The following is a 12,240-nucleotide window of genomic DNA, read 5'->3' on the forward strand; positions in this document are numbered from 1 at the left end:
GGAGCTGAGCCAGGGAACCACATTCTAACGGGGACTTTTGACTTGGGACTCACAGGTCACACCTTCCAGGGTCAGTCAATGTCTTTCAGGCATGAAGGTCTTGCATGCGCTTTCTGTGACTTTTGAGTCTGAAGCTGCTCACATTCCTGTGGGCCTTCTGACCCATCATATCCCATGGGCATGGACAGAGGGCGGTCAAATGTCACTAGACTGTCCCAGGTGGAACAGTGAGCTATTAAGAGAAGGACCCTTAAACCACTCTGGGTTTAAAGTCTCTATGATACCCTATCACTTAGTAACCATAGAAACCTGATTAACATTACCTAACCTCTCAACTTCTTGTTTCCTCATCTTAAGGATGGAGATGATAATGATGCTGAGGGTTACTGAGAATCGCTTATCCAGGAACGTGTGCTTAGAAAAGACAGTGGCTATAAAGCCGGGCAAACTCATTAGGTCATTCACGCGAGGTTACAGGGAATTAGCAGGTTAATCTCCACTTACTTCACACAGGTAACACTTACGGGGCTGCCTAGTTTACAAATAAAAGCATCTCATGTAAAACATTAACCATACAATGGAATCTAGAACAAGGTTCTGGAATCCATCCCCCACTGATGTAAGTAGGGAATGGTCTTTCTATTCATTGGCTGGAAGACTAGAAATCCCCAAGAGAGAAGGAAGCAGAGCCGGTCCAGCCTCCCTTCCTCTCTTTACCCAGTTACTGCTGCCCTGATGGGACGGATCTGTACAAAGGAAGGTGAGTGAGGAGGCTAGCCCTTGTGGATGCCAGGGCAAAGGGTAGCACAGAAACACCCAGGACTGCAGTCCTCTCTATGAGATATAACTCACATACCGCAGAAGGCAAACACACACAATGTATACTTCAGAGTTTACTGTGTTGACTGTATCAATACTACAGATAAGCTTAGGCTAAGTTTAGTTTTGCTTGGCTTAAATTGGGTTTCAAATTATCCCAAAGCTGGGCCAATTGCCACATCCTGCAACATCAACTTCTCAGGAAACACCCCACAGAGAGCCACTTACCACCGTCATGTAATGTAGCATCCGACCATCCACCCGCCCTTCATCGAACTGGGTCTTATACTGAGGGAGGCCAATGTCATCCAGCCATCCTACAGGAGGAAAGCCAGAGTCAGCACTGGGCTACAGAAGGCCTATTCCTGGGATCAAGGGGGAAATGTGACAATATTGATTCTCTGTCACCCGCAAAGGCCTCTTACTAGTGACCCAGTTGAAGTCCAGCTTTCCATAGTTGGTCTCTTCTTCAGACCCCAGGGCCTGCAGCGCCAGCTGGAGCTTCTTGCGATGCAACGAATGCTTGATGCCAAGCTCCTAAAGCAATAAACAGAATCTCAGAATTCCACCCATCCAGCCAAGCATGCAGAATCCTCGACAATGAAGCTGCCCTTAAAGACCAGCTCTCTATTACGATAAAATCCTGCCAATAAACCCATTCTACATTAAATTATAATATGAACCTCAGACCAAGGCAACATTGCTGAAGAAGAGGCCTAAGTTTACCACGGAGGGCTGAGCAGATCGTCAGATGTTGCCTAGGGATTCATTTTACTTGTGAGTAAGAAAATGTTGAATGTGTAATGGGGACTTTACTCCTATATTGTGGACAAAGGTCCAGTAATTACAACATAAAATATAGAATATTCTTTTGTAAAGTAAAATAGAATCACATAGATTACACTGAAAAGATGAGTCAATGTCAGTTTCCAAATGACTGAGACATGTAAATTCTATTCATTATATAAGGTCTATTCATTATGTAATAGCTATATAATTACAGAAGCTAATGCCTTTTCAAAAGTGGTAATACAGGTTCTACGCACACTGCTTTGTTTTAGAAGAACTAATTCATACTCTATACTACATTATTAAAATAATAATTCATACTATGGCGGGGGGAGGGTAGGTGCTGCTGGGAGTGAACTCTGGGCCTCCCACAGGCCAGACAAGTGTTGTACCGCTGAGTACATTCCCAACTACACACACACAAACAAAAGGGGAGTAACTACCTTCTCTAGGTCTTGCTGAGAAGCCTGCAGAAGTGTCTGGCCAGATATAATCCAGTGCTTGCCAGAACTCAGGTAAGACCCCAACCCTTGCTCCGCGAGCCAACTGCACACTTGTTCCTTGGTCCATTTGGCAAACGGCATATCCAGGTCACTGTGGGGAAATCAGCAACAACCCTAAGTCAGTCCTGCAGCTGACAGTCCACAGTGAGCATTCGTGTGTACAAGCGGTATGGAAGTTCCCTGGCGACACACATCTCACCAAGAAAAGCCTAATCCCGGTTTTCAATTCAAAAGAAGGATCGGCGAGAGCTACCAAAAACTCACGCTTCAGAAAAACACCAAGAAGAGCCATGTAAGTCAGATGCAAACGATGCTATGCTCTCCAAAGAGCACACTCTCAAGTAAAAACACTCTACTCGGCTGAAGGAAATTCGAGTCTCATATGAATTCACTTTGGCAGAATTATGGTTTCTCTCTGGCAGAGATCACCGAGAAGATAATATCCTCCCGTTAAGTACAGGAAGGGGCTCCCCAGAAAAGTTTGTATTTTCTTTATTTACAGTCTTGAAAAAAATATGAGGGTGCATGGCTAAATTTAAGAAAAAGCTGTTTACAGTGAGTGGAGTGTGTGTGTGTGTGGAGTGTGCACACATCCCAGTATGCGCATGACAAAATGTCTTTTTAATAGCACAAGGGAGTTCTTCATTGTGCTTGAGGAGACATATGGCAAATGGGAGCACCTGTTATCTGTGTCCAGGGCCCCACCTGCGTGGGAGCATCTGTCTCCAGCTGATTATTCCTTTCAAAGGGCTCAGTATCAAGACCTTGATGTTTGCCCACCCCACCCTTTTAATGCTCAGAAGCTCAGTGAAGTTGGCTCCAAACTGGTTCTACCTTTTGAGGAAGCACAGGGAGGGCTCTTGGAGAGGAACATTGTATAGTCTTTCACCAACTAGTGTAAAGGGGCATTTACTCATTCTACTCATTCGGGGGAACAACCTATGGTCTTGATAAACCCAGGAATTGCGATAGAATGTGTCTTTAAGTACTTTCAAAGACTGCAACGACGGCTAATGTTTATTGATCAGTTGGTATCTGACAGAGACTTGGCCCCTACCAACTCAATTCTCACCTTTTGGGGAAGGTGCTAAGTCTTACTGTGAAGCTGAGTGTGGAGGCCATAGCTCAAGGTCACTTGGTTGGTGGCCAATGAGGCTAGAGAGTAAATCCAAGAGGCTGGACTCAAAAACACAATATTTATCTCAACCACTCCCACCCAGGTCCCCATGTATGCTGACAAGGTCTCTGTTATTGAGCCACAAGCCCAGCCCTTAGACCCATCTCCCAAGCACTAGGCTGCCCCATCTTCACAAGACTGCTTCCGGAGTCGCCCCACGTCAAAACTTAAGCCCAAGCACCACCGAATCATACATGTTCCTGATACCTCACATGCTCACACAGCCCTCACCAGCACAGCCGTCACCACCACAGGCAAACAGGACCGCCCCTCCCAACACAGCAGTAAGCGGGGTCTCCGGCCGTCAGGACCCATAGCTGTTCTTACCTGTTGGACTGCCCTAAGTCTCGAGACCAGCCGAGCCTGGGGCCTGCGGTTGCCCTCGTCCCTCCTCTTTTGAATTCAGGCTCGGACATGTCATCTGGGTTGAACGTAGTTGACTGGCTTCTCCTGAGTCTGGAGACACATGAACATGGTTATGTTACACCTGAGTCTGGAGACACATGAACATGATTATGCTACACCTGCAGAGGCCTCTGCTTTGATGGCGAATCATAATTTTTTTGTTGTTTGTTTTGTATGTCTGAATTTAAATGTTAACCAAGGCCCAATGAGTTAATGAAGCTGAAATGAGTCTTCCTTCCACGAAGCCTTGGGATTTAGTGTCCCTTGCCAGGCAGTCTTCCCGTCACCCCCTGCCCTATGCAACACAGGGGTCAGGTACCCCGCCTCCCCTTTATTCCACTTACTTCCCAAAGAGTCTCATGATTCCTCTGGACTTCTTTCTGGAATCTGGAGATGGTGGAGACATCTGGAAAGGACCGGTCCCCTGTGAACCTTTTGGACGAGATGTACCAGCCAAATCTAGGTGCTCACTTGTCTCCTTTTCTGTCTCAGCTGTCCCAAGGATAGAATAAAGACCACGTGAACACAAGGAGACCTTAACCTTCTTGGTTTTAACCCCTTAAGAATTCTTCTTTGGGTCTAAAAACCAGTGATTTACACAGAGCACCCTTACGTATGAAACATGTATCTAAATGTTATTTGCTGCTCTACAACTTACTGTCCTCCACAAAGCGAATTACCTCAAAATCATCCCTTTGAGATGAAGAGTGTGTGGCAGAGCTGGGTGCGGTGGTGCACACATGTAAATCCACCACCCTGGAGGCTTACACAGGAGGACTGATTCTAAGACATACTTGGGCTACAATGTGTGACTCTCTCTTCAAAATAAAAAGTGTCTCAGAATTGTGACATTCTTGAGTGATATAAACTCGTGATGAGATTATGCCTAATCTAGTGCTTGGTACAGCGAGTCTCCCACAGCCTCTAACATCTCCACTCCCTCTCCTGCCATGACTCTTTCCTGGATCTGTGGTCTGGTCATTCCTTCTTGGCTGTAACACCCATTTTTTATCCTTCCTACATTTTACACCAAGACCCTGCTTAGTCCCCACTCTCAGCAAGCTCACCTGCTCTAAGCTCAGCACTGAAGGATGGCTTTATTTTCATAGGCAGATGGCACCAACACCTCTGAGCCTGACCTCTCTTGTCAGCCCTGTACCCGAAGGAAGACTATGCCGAGTCCCAATTTACTGTGCCAAGGACACATGAGACTTATCAAACCCACCAGTTTCCCTGAAAGTCTTCTCTCAAATTTTGACACTGAATTCAAATTCTGTGTCATTTCTTTCTTAACACACCTTCTCCTTTGCCATTTAGATCACCTCAGTTACAGAGGACCAGCAACTCTTAATCAAGAAATGAATCACCAGGATGTGGTGCACGCCCATTAAATCCCAGCCCTCAGGAGGCCAAGGCAAGAAGATCTCAAGCCCAAGGCCAGATCAGGCTATAGTTGAGGCCCTGTCCCAAGGAGGAAAAACCCCTAGCCTATTATATATTGGATACTGAGAGAACAATGCAACTCGGTATGTGTGAGGTTTTCTTGAGGGGTAAAATCTGGATTTGGCTTTGAAAGAACAGCATCCACACTTGCCACAGGCAGGGCAGAAGTTCTTTCAAATGTCCATTCCTGGAAGAACAGCCACAAGCAAAGACGGGGCTGTTGTTTTCCAGAGTGTGAGCCTTTACATTTATAAAGGAAAATAAAGACATTTGTTCAAGGAGAAAAATCAGGAGAAGGGTCTCAGAAGGGTTTGCAGAAGCTGCAGAGGTTGAGTTTTCTATGAAGCAGAGCTGTGACTACAGGTTACAATAAGCAGCACTGGTCTACGGGCATCGACTGCCGTCCTAGAAGACACAGGAGCAGCTGAAAGCAGTTGTCCAGCTGGAAGAGTTTAGTTTGTGCAGCCAGCACTCACTGTAAACACGTCAGGCTCCAAAGACAAGGATGTCACTTTGCTAGGACATGGGCATTGATACTTGGGTATCTATACAAGGTGACAGCCGCAGGGAACCCCAGGAGGAATCTATCCACTCCCACTGCACAGTCACGATGGGTATGGGTGCCCTGAAAATGTTCCTAGTCCAACTCGTTTAAAACACATCATACCTTATTTATTTATTTATTTGGGGGGGGCTTTCTTCACACTACTCCCCATGGGGAGACAGAACGAATGTCTTTTGAAAGCACTCTCGTGAAGACTCCTCAGATACCATGGGAAGTCACTAAATATCCCCACGGTCAAAGCAATACAATGTCCAGAATGTTGCTCCAAGAGCAGTAAGTCAGTTCCTGCATGGCAATAGACAGTTTTGGGGGGATGTTGGGAAAATGGACACGAGAGTTGGAGGGTGACGGTTCAGTCACGGGTGAGGGGAGCTGGGATGTATGATGCCAGTTCACTCCAGGCCTGCACTGTGCAGGCTGCTGGGCAATTCTGGGCTCTCAGAGCTGCCCAGACGGTGTCAAGAGCACTGGTTAGAACAGCATGTAGGCTCAGAAGCCAAGGCGCTACGGAGTCTGCTTTAGCCAAAGATGAAGGAATATTCTGGAAGAGACTACATTTTCTGATTGAGGCCAGCTTGCTTGGGAGAGATCAAAGAGGCCAAGAGTGGGGATTAGATGGTTTGGGGTGTAGCACTGGTGAAGGCTGGCATGCAGGGGTACGGTACCTAAGGTAGGTGCACTGGCACTTCGTTTACGGTCTTCAGGTATCCCAACAACGCACACAACACACGCAGCCAATGGAGAGAACACGAGGATGACAAAAATGGAACAGATCAGACTCCGCCCTCGAAGGCAACGCCCATAGGAGGAACGTACGCATGCTAGAAGATTATAAAAACTGCACAAGTCCGTCCCTGGGCACTCATTCATCCCACCACCAGAGGGGAGACTGTCCGAACAGAGTCACAGACCACCACAGGGTTAGGACGGTTCATTCTGCTGTTTATCACTGGACAGAGTGGGGTAAGAGCTGACTTAGTGTCACACTGCAAATTAAATCCATGGAAGCATTTTTGCCAACATCCCCCTCCAAGACATCCACCTTCACTTCTGAGAAGGAGAAATGTACCCACAAAGGAACACCGGATGGGTAGAACACCAAGCCTTTCCCTCCGTCCGGAAGGTCAGGACCCGGGTGCCTGTGCCACACATACCAAGGTTTGGTGCACTTGCTGTCCTCTTGTTACTTTTGATTTTAAAAAAGCCTCGGCCAAAGGAGGACCTGGCTTTTCGAGTGCCAAAGGGGTTGTCATCCACGGAGGCGTCGTGTCCTGGAGCCTTGGGAGGCAGGGTCCCAGATGTGCGGCTGTCAGCTGGAGCTCTATCCTGAGGGGTGATGCGGAGGGAGCTGAGGGTTAGGGTGCAAATCCTGAGGACGGGGGGGGGGGGGCTCTAACTAATGTCACATCCCTGGGCAGAGGCTGCAGTACCACACTAAGGCCAATGCCAGTGACATGTTAAAGAAGCGTACGCAGTAAACAGCGACACACAAACACGGCTACTCCGTCTACAAGCAATACATTCATCACTTTAAATATTTAAGACAGCTTTGAAAACAATTAAGTTCTATCTGCCTCCAAGACATGGAGTGAAGACACTCCAAACCCAGGATGGCAGATTTCTTACTTTTCTAGGAATAACAACGCAGAGCTATAAATGAGTTTACGTCCTTAAATCACCAGCACAGCAACAGACGCCCAAGGCAAGTCTACAAAGCAGGCTGTGCCCACGCTTTAAAACATAGCAAGAAGGTCCTCCCAGCTAGTTCATTCTTCCCAAAGACTAAGAAGGTGAAGATACACCTAGCAATCGTTTGTCTGAGCTTTCCGACTCTGAGTCAGCCACTAAGCTCATGAGGAATGTCTCTCTGGTACCACAGAGAGAGGCTTCTGGTTGGATTTCTTCTCTAACACCGCCTGCTTTCTGCTCTTCTTTTGCAGAGTAGGTGAAAGGGTCAAAGGGACGGCTGACTACATTACCTGAACACCCGTGTGCACAATACAGTCACTATCTACACCGTAACACCGACACATCCTCTGACCATGTATTGACCATGTATTAATCATGTACTGACTATGTATTAACCATGTATTGGCCATGTACTGACCATGTATTAATCATGTATTGATCATGTATTGGCCATGTATTGACCATGTACTGAACAAGCTGTCTCCACTGAGTGCTTTGCCAGCTTCATCTCTAAGGACTCAGACACTTGGAGCTGACAGCCAGGACAGGAACTGGCCTTGCACCCCGCTGCGATTCTTGATATGGCTCATGATGAAAAGCCAGGAGAGTCCTGTAACACATGCTGCCAGCCTGTGTAGAACGCCAAGCTTGCCCCCATGGACAAAGGCGAAACAAACAGGCGGCTTTTTGCAGAGCCTAGCAAAGGCAGCTGGTCACAAAGACGATCAAGGCACACGACTCTAAGATCGTAGGTTGATTTTCTAATAACAGATAGAGACGAACTCTTAAAATATTTATTTATTTACTGATGTGTGTGCATGCCTATGTGCATGTGTGGGGACACATGTGCCACAATACGTGTAGAGGCTGACACACAACTTGTGGGAGTTATTCTTGCCTTCCACCATGAACACCCTAGGGATTAACCTAGGTCATGGGGCTTTACTTCCGGAGCCATCTCAGCTCCCCCAAATTAACTTTCTCTTTTTTTACTGAAATGTTCATTTTATGTCTAAGCAATACTTAACCCTAGTCAGAGCTGACTGGGGACTAGTCTGAGACCACAGCATACTGGCCTGGCTTGCTCTATATGCAGGCGTTGCATGTCCATACGTGAAGGATAATGTATGTATGTCAGGTACACATGCTCACGTGTACATGTGGAGGCTCCAGGCTGGGTGTCTTCTATTTCTCATCACCTTATGTTCTGAGACAGAGTATCTCACTGAACCCGGAGCTCACTGGCTCACTGGCTGAGCAGACAAGGTGGCAAGTCCCAGGGATTCTCCTGTCCCCAGAATGTCGCAGCACTGGGAAGACAGGCATGTACTTCCGTGCCCAGCTTTGTATGTAGTTGCTGGGATCTAAACTCTGCAGGGTCCTCACACTTGCAGTGAAGTACACACGCACTTCACCACTGAGCCATCTCTCCAGTCCCTAAGAATAACTTTTCTTCAGGCGGGGTCTCACTCTGTAGTCCAGGCTGGCCTCAAACCCACAGAGATCCACCTGCCTCTGCTTCCAAGGTGCTTGGAGTATAAGTGTGTGCAGCACACCTAGCTCAAAATTAATTTTAAAGAGAGGGCACTGAATCCCATGGGACTACAATTATAAAAGGCAGGTTGTAAACAGGCATGTGGGTACCGTGAACTGAACTCAGGAACTCTGCAGAAGCAGCCAGTGCTCTTAACCACTGAAAATCTCTCCGGCCTTCAAAATTAACTTTTTTCTTATTGTTGTTATCATTTGCTTATGAAGAGAGGGTTTCTGTGCAGCCCTGGCTCTCCTGGAAACTAGCTCTGTAGACCAGGCTGCCTCAAACTCAGAGGTCCTCCTGCCTCTGCCTCCTAAATGCTGGGGATTAAAGGCGTGCGCCACCATCTGGCTAAAATTAACCTTTAAAAGTAAATAACTCTGTGGCATTTAGCCCTTCTCTGAATCATAACCACACCCCATCTAGTTCCCAAACACTGCCATCACCCTAAGCCAACGGCCCTCTGCTTCTCCTTATTCTACCCCCTTTCCCCATTATAGCCAGCGCTCGCTCTGCGGCCTTCTCTGCAGACGCACGCACGCTCTGCGGCCTTCTCTGCAGACGCACGCACGCTCTGCGGCCTTCTCTGCAGACGCACGCACGCTCTGCGGCCTTCTCTGCAGACGCATGCATGCTCTGTGGCCTTTTCTGCAGACGCACGCACGCACGCTGCTGCACACTTCACAGAAACCTAGGCACATGTATGCACATGACCTCCCTAGCTGGCTTCTGCACCTAGCATGATGCTCTGGAAGCGCTAACAGACTCGGTCTCCTGGAGTGGGGACATTTAATTTAACATGCCATAAAATTTAATAGATTTTTAATACTTGAACTCAGATATAAAAATTACCTCTGAAGGCTTCTGGATAGACTCCTTTTCCTGTTCAAAAACAATGACATTTAAGAAGGCTACTGTAAAATCCTTTATATATTCATTGTTATTACACTTCCATAAATAGGAAACCACACAATCTTAGTTGTATTTATTTCCTACAATGTTTTATTTTCTCAATCTTTCATTTATGCACTTTCAATCTTCTCACTTCATCCCTGAAATCTGTCATCAACTGTACCATGGTAGTAATTTCCCATCAGAGAAAACAAGAGCTCTTCCCAAAATGAAAATTTCCCAGGCACAAATAAAGATCCATCCCTCAGTATTTTCTTCTCAGGTTAACAAGGGAAAGGAGGCAGGAAAAAAAAAAAAGAAAAGAAAAAGAAAACTCACCAAGACATCTGATGTCTCTTTCTTCAGGTTTCCCAGGCTGCTGGATTTTTGCAGACTTGAAGTTCTAACAACAGAAACAACGATAATTAGAATTAATAGTAAGTTGACTCTGGTGCCTGTGTCTAAGCAGATCATCTTAGAAGGAACTAAAAACTGTCTGGGAGTTGAATCTTGATAATAAAGGAGAGTCTGGATCCAAGCAAACACTATGTACTTAAGTCAATTGCAGCACTTAGTTCCTCTAAAAGTGGGGTGGTTAACGGTCTTGCCAGTAACACAGACTGTGCCACACATGTCCCGGGAGCTGCAAAACCACTTAAGACGGCCCTGGCAATATCAGTGTTTTCCATGGACGGGTGGCACTGACGCCTTTACACCAGGAACTTCTTAGAAGCTTGCGCACTGTTGGAGCTAATCCTTCCACTTGAAGAACGAAAGTCTACTTTTCTTTCAAAGAAGAATAACTTTCCTGAGTCTGGAAAGCTCACTAAGCCAGGTTTTGTGGGGCACACCCGTAATTCCAGTCCTCAAGAGGCTGGGGCAGGATTGGTGGATGTGTGAAACAGCCAGGGCTATTAAGACAGAGCCTGTCTCCAAGACAGAGAATAAAGAAGGATGGAAGGAAAATAAAGAGGATAAGAAAGGGAGGGAGAAAAGGGGAATAAAGGAAAGAAAATGCCCTAGACCAGTGGTTCTCAACCTTCCTGTTGCTGCAACCCTTTCATACAATTCCTCAGGCTGTGGTGACCCCAACCATAAAGTTATTCTTGTTGCTACTTCATAACTGTAATTTTGTTACTGTTATGTATCGCAATGTAAATATTTGTATTTTCCAGTAGTCTTAGGTGACCTCTGACCCACGGGGGTCACAACCCACAGGTGGAGAACCGATGAACTAGGGAAATTCTTGTTATTGCCCACAGTTATGCATTTGCTAGCCGAGGAAGGCAGCAGAGTCTGTAAGTCAGAGACTTCCTCCTTTACATAATCAGTGCCCAGTTACACACAGCCAGTGGCGGCATGACTCAAACCTAAATGCACAAATATGGAGCCAGTTCCAAAAGATGAGGGACTGGGGGTGTACCTCAGTGTCAGTGTGTGCTGGGCACGCGAGAGGCCCGAGGCCTGATCCCGAGCAACACGAGACAAAAAGCAAGGCAGAGCGCGGAGAAAGAGACTGAAGAAGGAATGTGTTTACTCCAAGAAACTGGAACAACTGTGCGGCCTAACTTTTAAAAGGCATTTCTGTTTTTATGTAAGTTGTCAGGAGTGCTGGCCGCCAAAGCACGTGAAAGATAACAGAGAAACAGGAACAGCTCTTTCGAGCCCTGCCCTGAAAACAGGCTTTCCAGGTTGTTTGGGGCTTTCCTAATCTGACCCAGGCTTTCGCTCGGACAAGCACGCACAGCGGGCCAGTTTATGAAGCTCCGCCAGCTGTCACACTCTCTGGAGTCTTTTCTGTTGGAGTAAAAAAAATACAAATCAGCACAAAAATAAATGAAAAGTCCTGAACCTCAAATGAAAACTGATGAGGAAAGACGAAAGATCTGCAAAGGCCGGGTATGAGAGCCAGGAAAGGGGCGTTTCTCTGTAGCACCAGCCCTCCAGCCTTGCCTCTCACGACACACGCAGACCTGGACTCCTGAGTGCGACAGCCTCGGCGGACCACTGTTAGCAATGGTTAGGTGAGCATTGCAGATTTCCAGCTCTTTCAAGCCGTGGTCATGCTTCACACTCAACAACACACAACTTACGGAAGACCGTCGCACGGCGGGGCTTCCGCGGCTGCACCCAGGATCGTTTTTCCATCACTACAATACATTTTTTAGAAAAGTAATTGTTAATGTCATGAATCGAAAACCACAGGGACATCCCTGGGCTTACAATGGTGAAGTCCCAAAGGGCCCATCGGAGCCTGAGCTCACTGTTAGGTCAAAAGTGCCTTTTGTTTAAGTTACCAAAAACACAGTGTAGCCTCTCCTACCTCGGCATACTTACAGGGCCCCACTGGCCTATGGCTGGGCAAGATCTCTCTCACAACGTCTACTTTAGAAGGGTACACTGACTACCTCCTACCTATCAAAAA

At 46.9% G+C, this 12,240-nt stretch overlaps 1 protein-coding gene across 12 annotated transcripts in view; it reads right to left on the reverse strand.

Annotated features, from left to right (window-relative positions):
* Ppfibp1 (PPFIA binding protein 1) overlaps positions 1 to 12,240 on the reverse strand; it is a 148,810-nt gene that overhangs the window by 7,866 nt on the left and 128,704 nt on the right. For 6 of the 12 annotated variants that reach the window (XM_057761843.1, XM_057761889.1, XM_057761882.1 and 3 more), the window contains 10 exons: positions 11,909 to 11,965; positions 10,155 to 10,218; positions 9,777 to 9,806; positions 6,856 to 7,027; positions 6,367 to 6,399; positions 4,038 to 4,185; positions 3,616 to 3,744; positions 2,052 to 2,202; positions 1,245 to 1,356; positions 1,048 to 1,136 (listed from right to left, as the gene is read on the reverse strand). In XM_057761843.1, the coding sequence (XP_057617826.1) occupies positions 1,048 to 1,136; positions 1,245 to 1,356; positions 2,052 to 2,202; positions 3,616 to 3,744; positions 4,038 to 4,185; positions 6,367 to 6,399; positions 6,856 to 7,027; positions 9,777 to 9,806; positions 10,155 to 10,218; positions 11,909 to 11,965 (985 nt within the window). The remainder of the gene's footprint in view (positions 1 to 1,047; positions 1,137 to 1,244; positions 1,357 to 2,051; positions 2,203 to 3,615; positions 3,745 to 4,037; positions 4,186 to 6,366; positions 6,400 to 6,855; positions 7,028 to 9,776; positions 9,807 to 10,154; positions 10,219 to 11,908; positions 11,966 to 12,240) is intronic. The other 6 variants (XM_057761905.1, XM_057761923.1, XM_057761868.1 and 3 more) reach the window with 3 other exon arrangements.

This window comes from Chionomys nivalis, chromosome 1 (genome assembly GCF_950005125.1).
Source record: "Chionomys nivalis chromosome 1, mChiNiv1.1, whole genome shotgun sequence".
Taxonomy (NCBI): Eukaryota; Metazoa; Chordata; class Mammalia; order Rodentia; family Cricetidae; genus Chionomys; species Chionomys nivalis.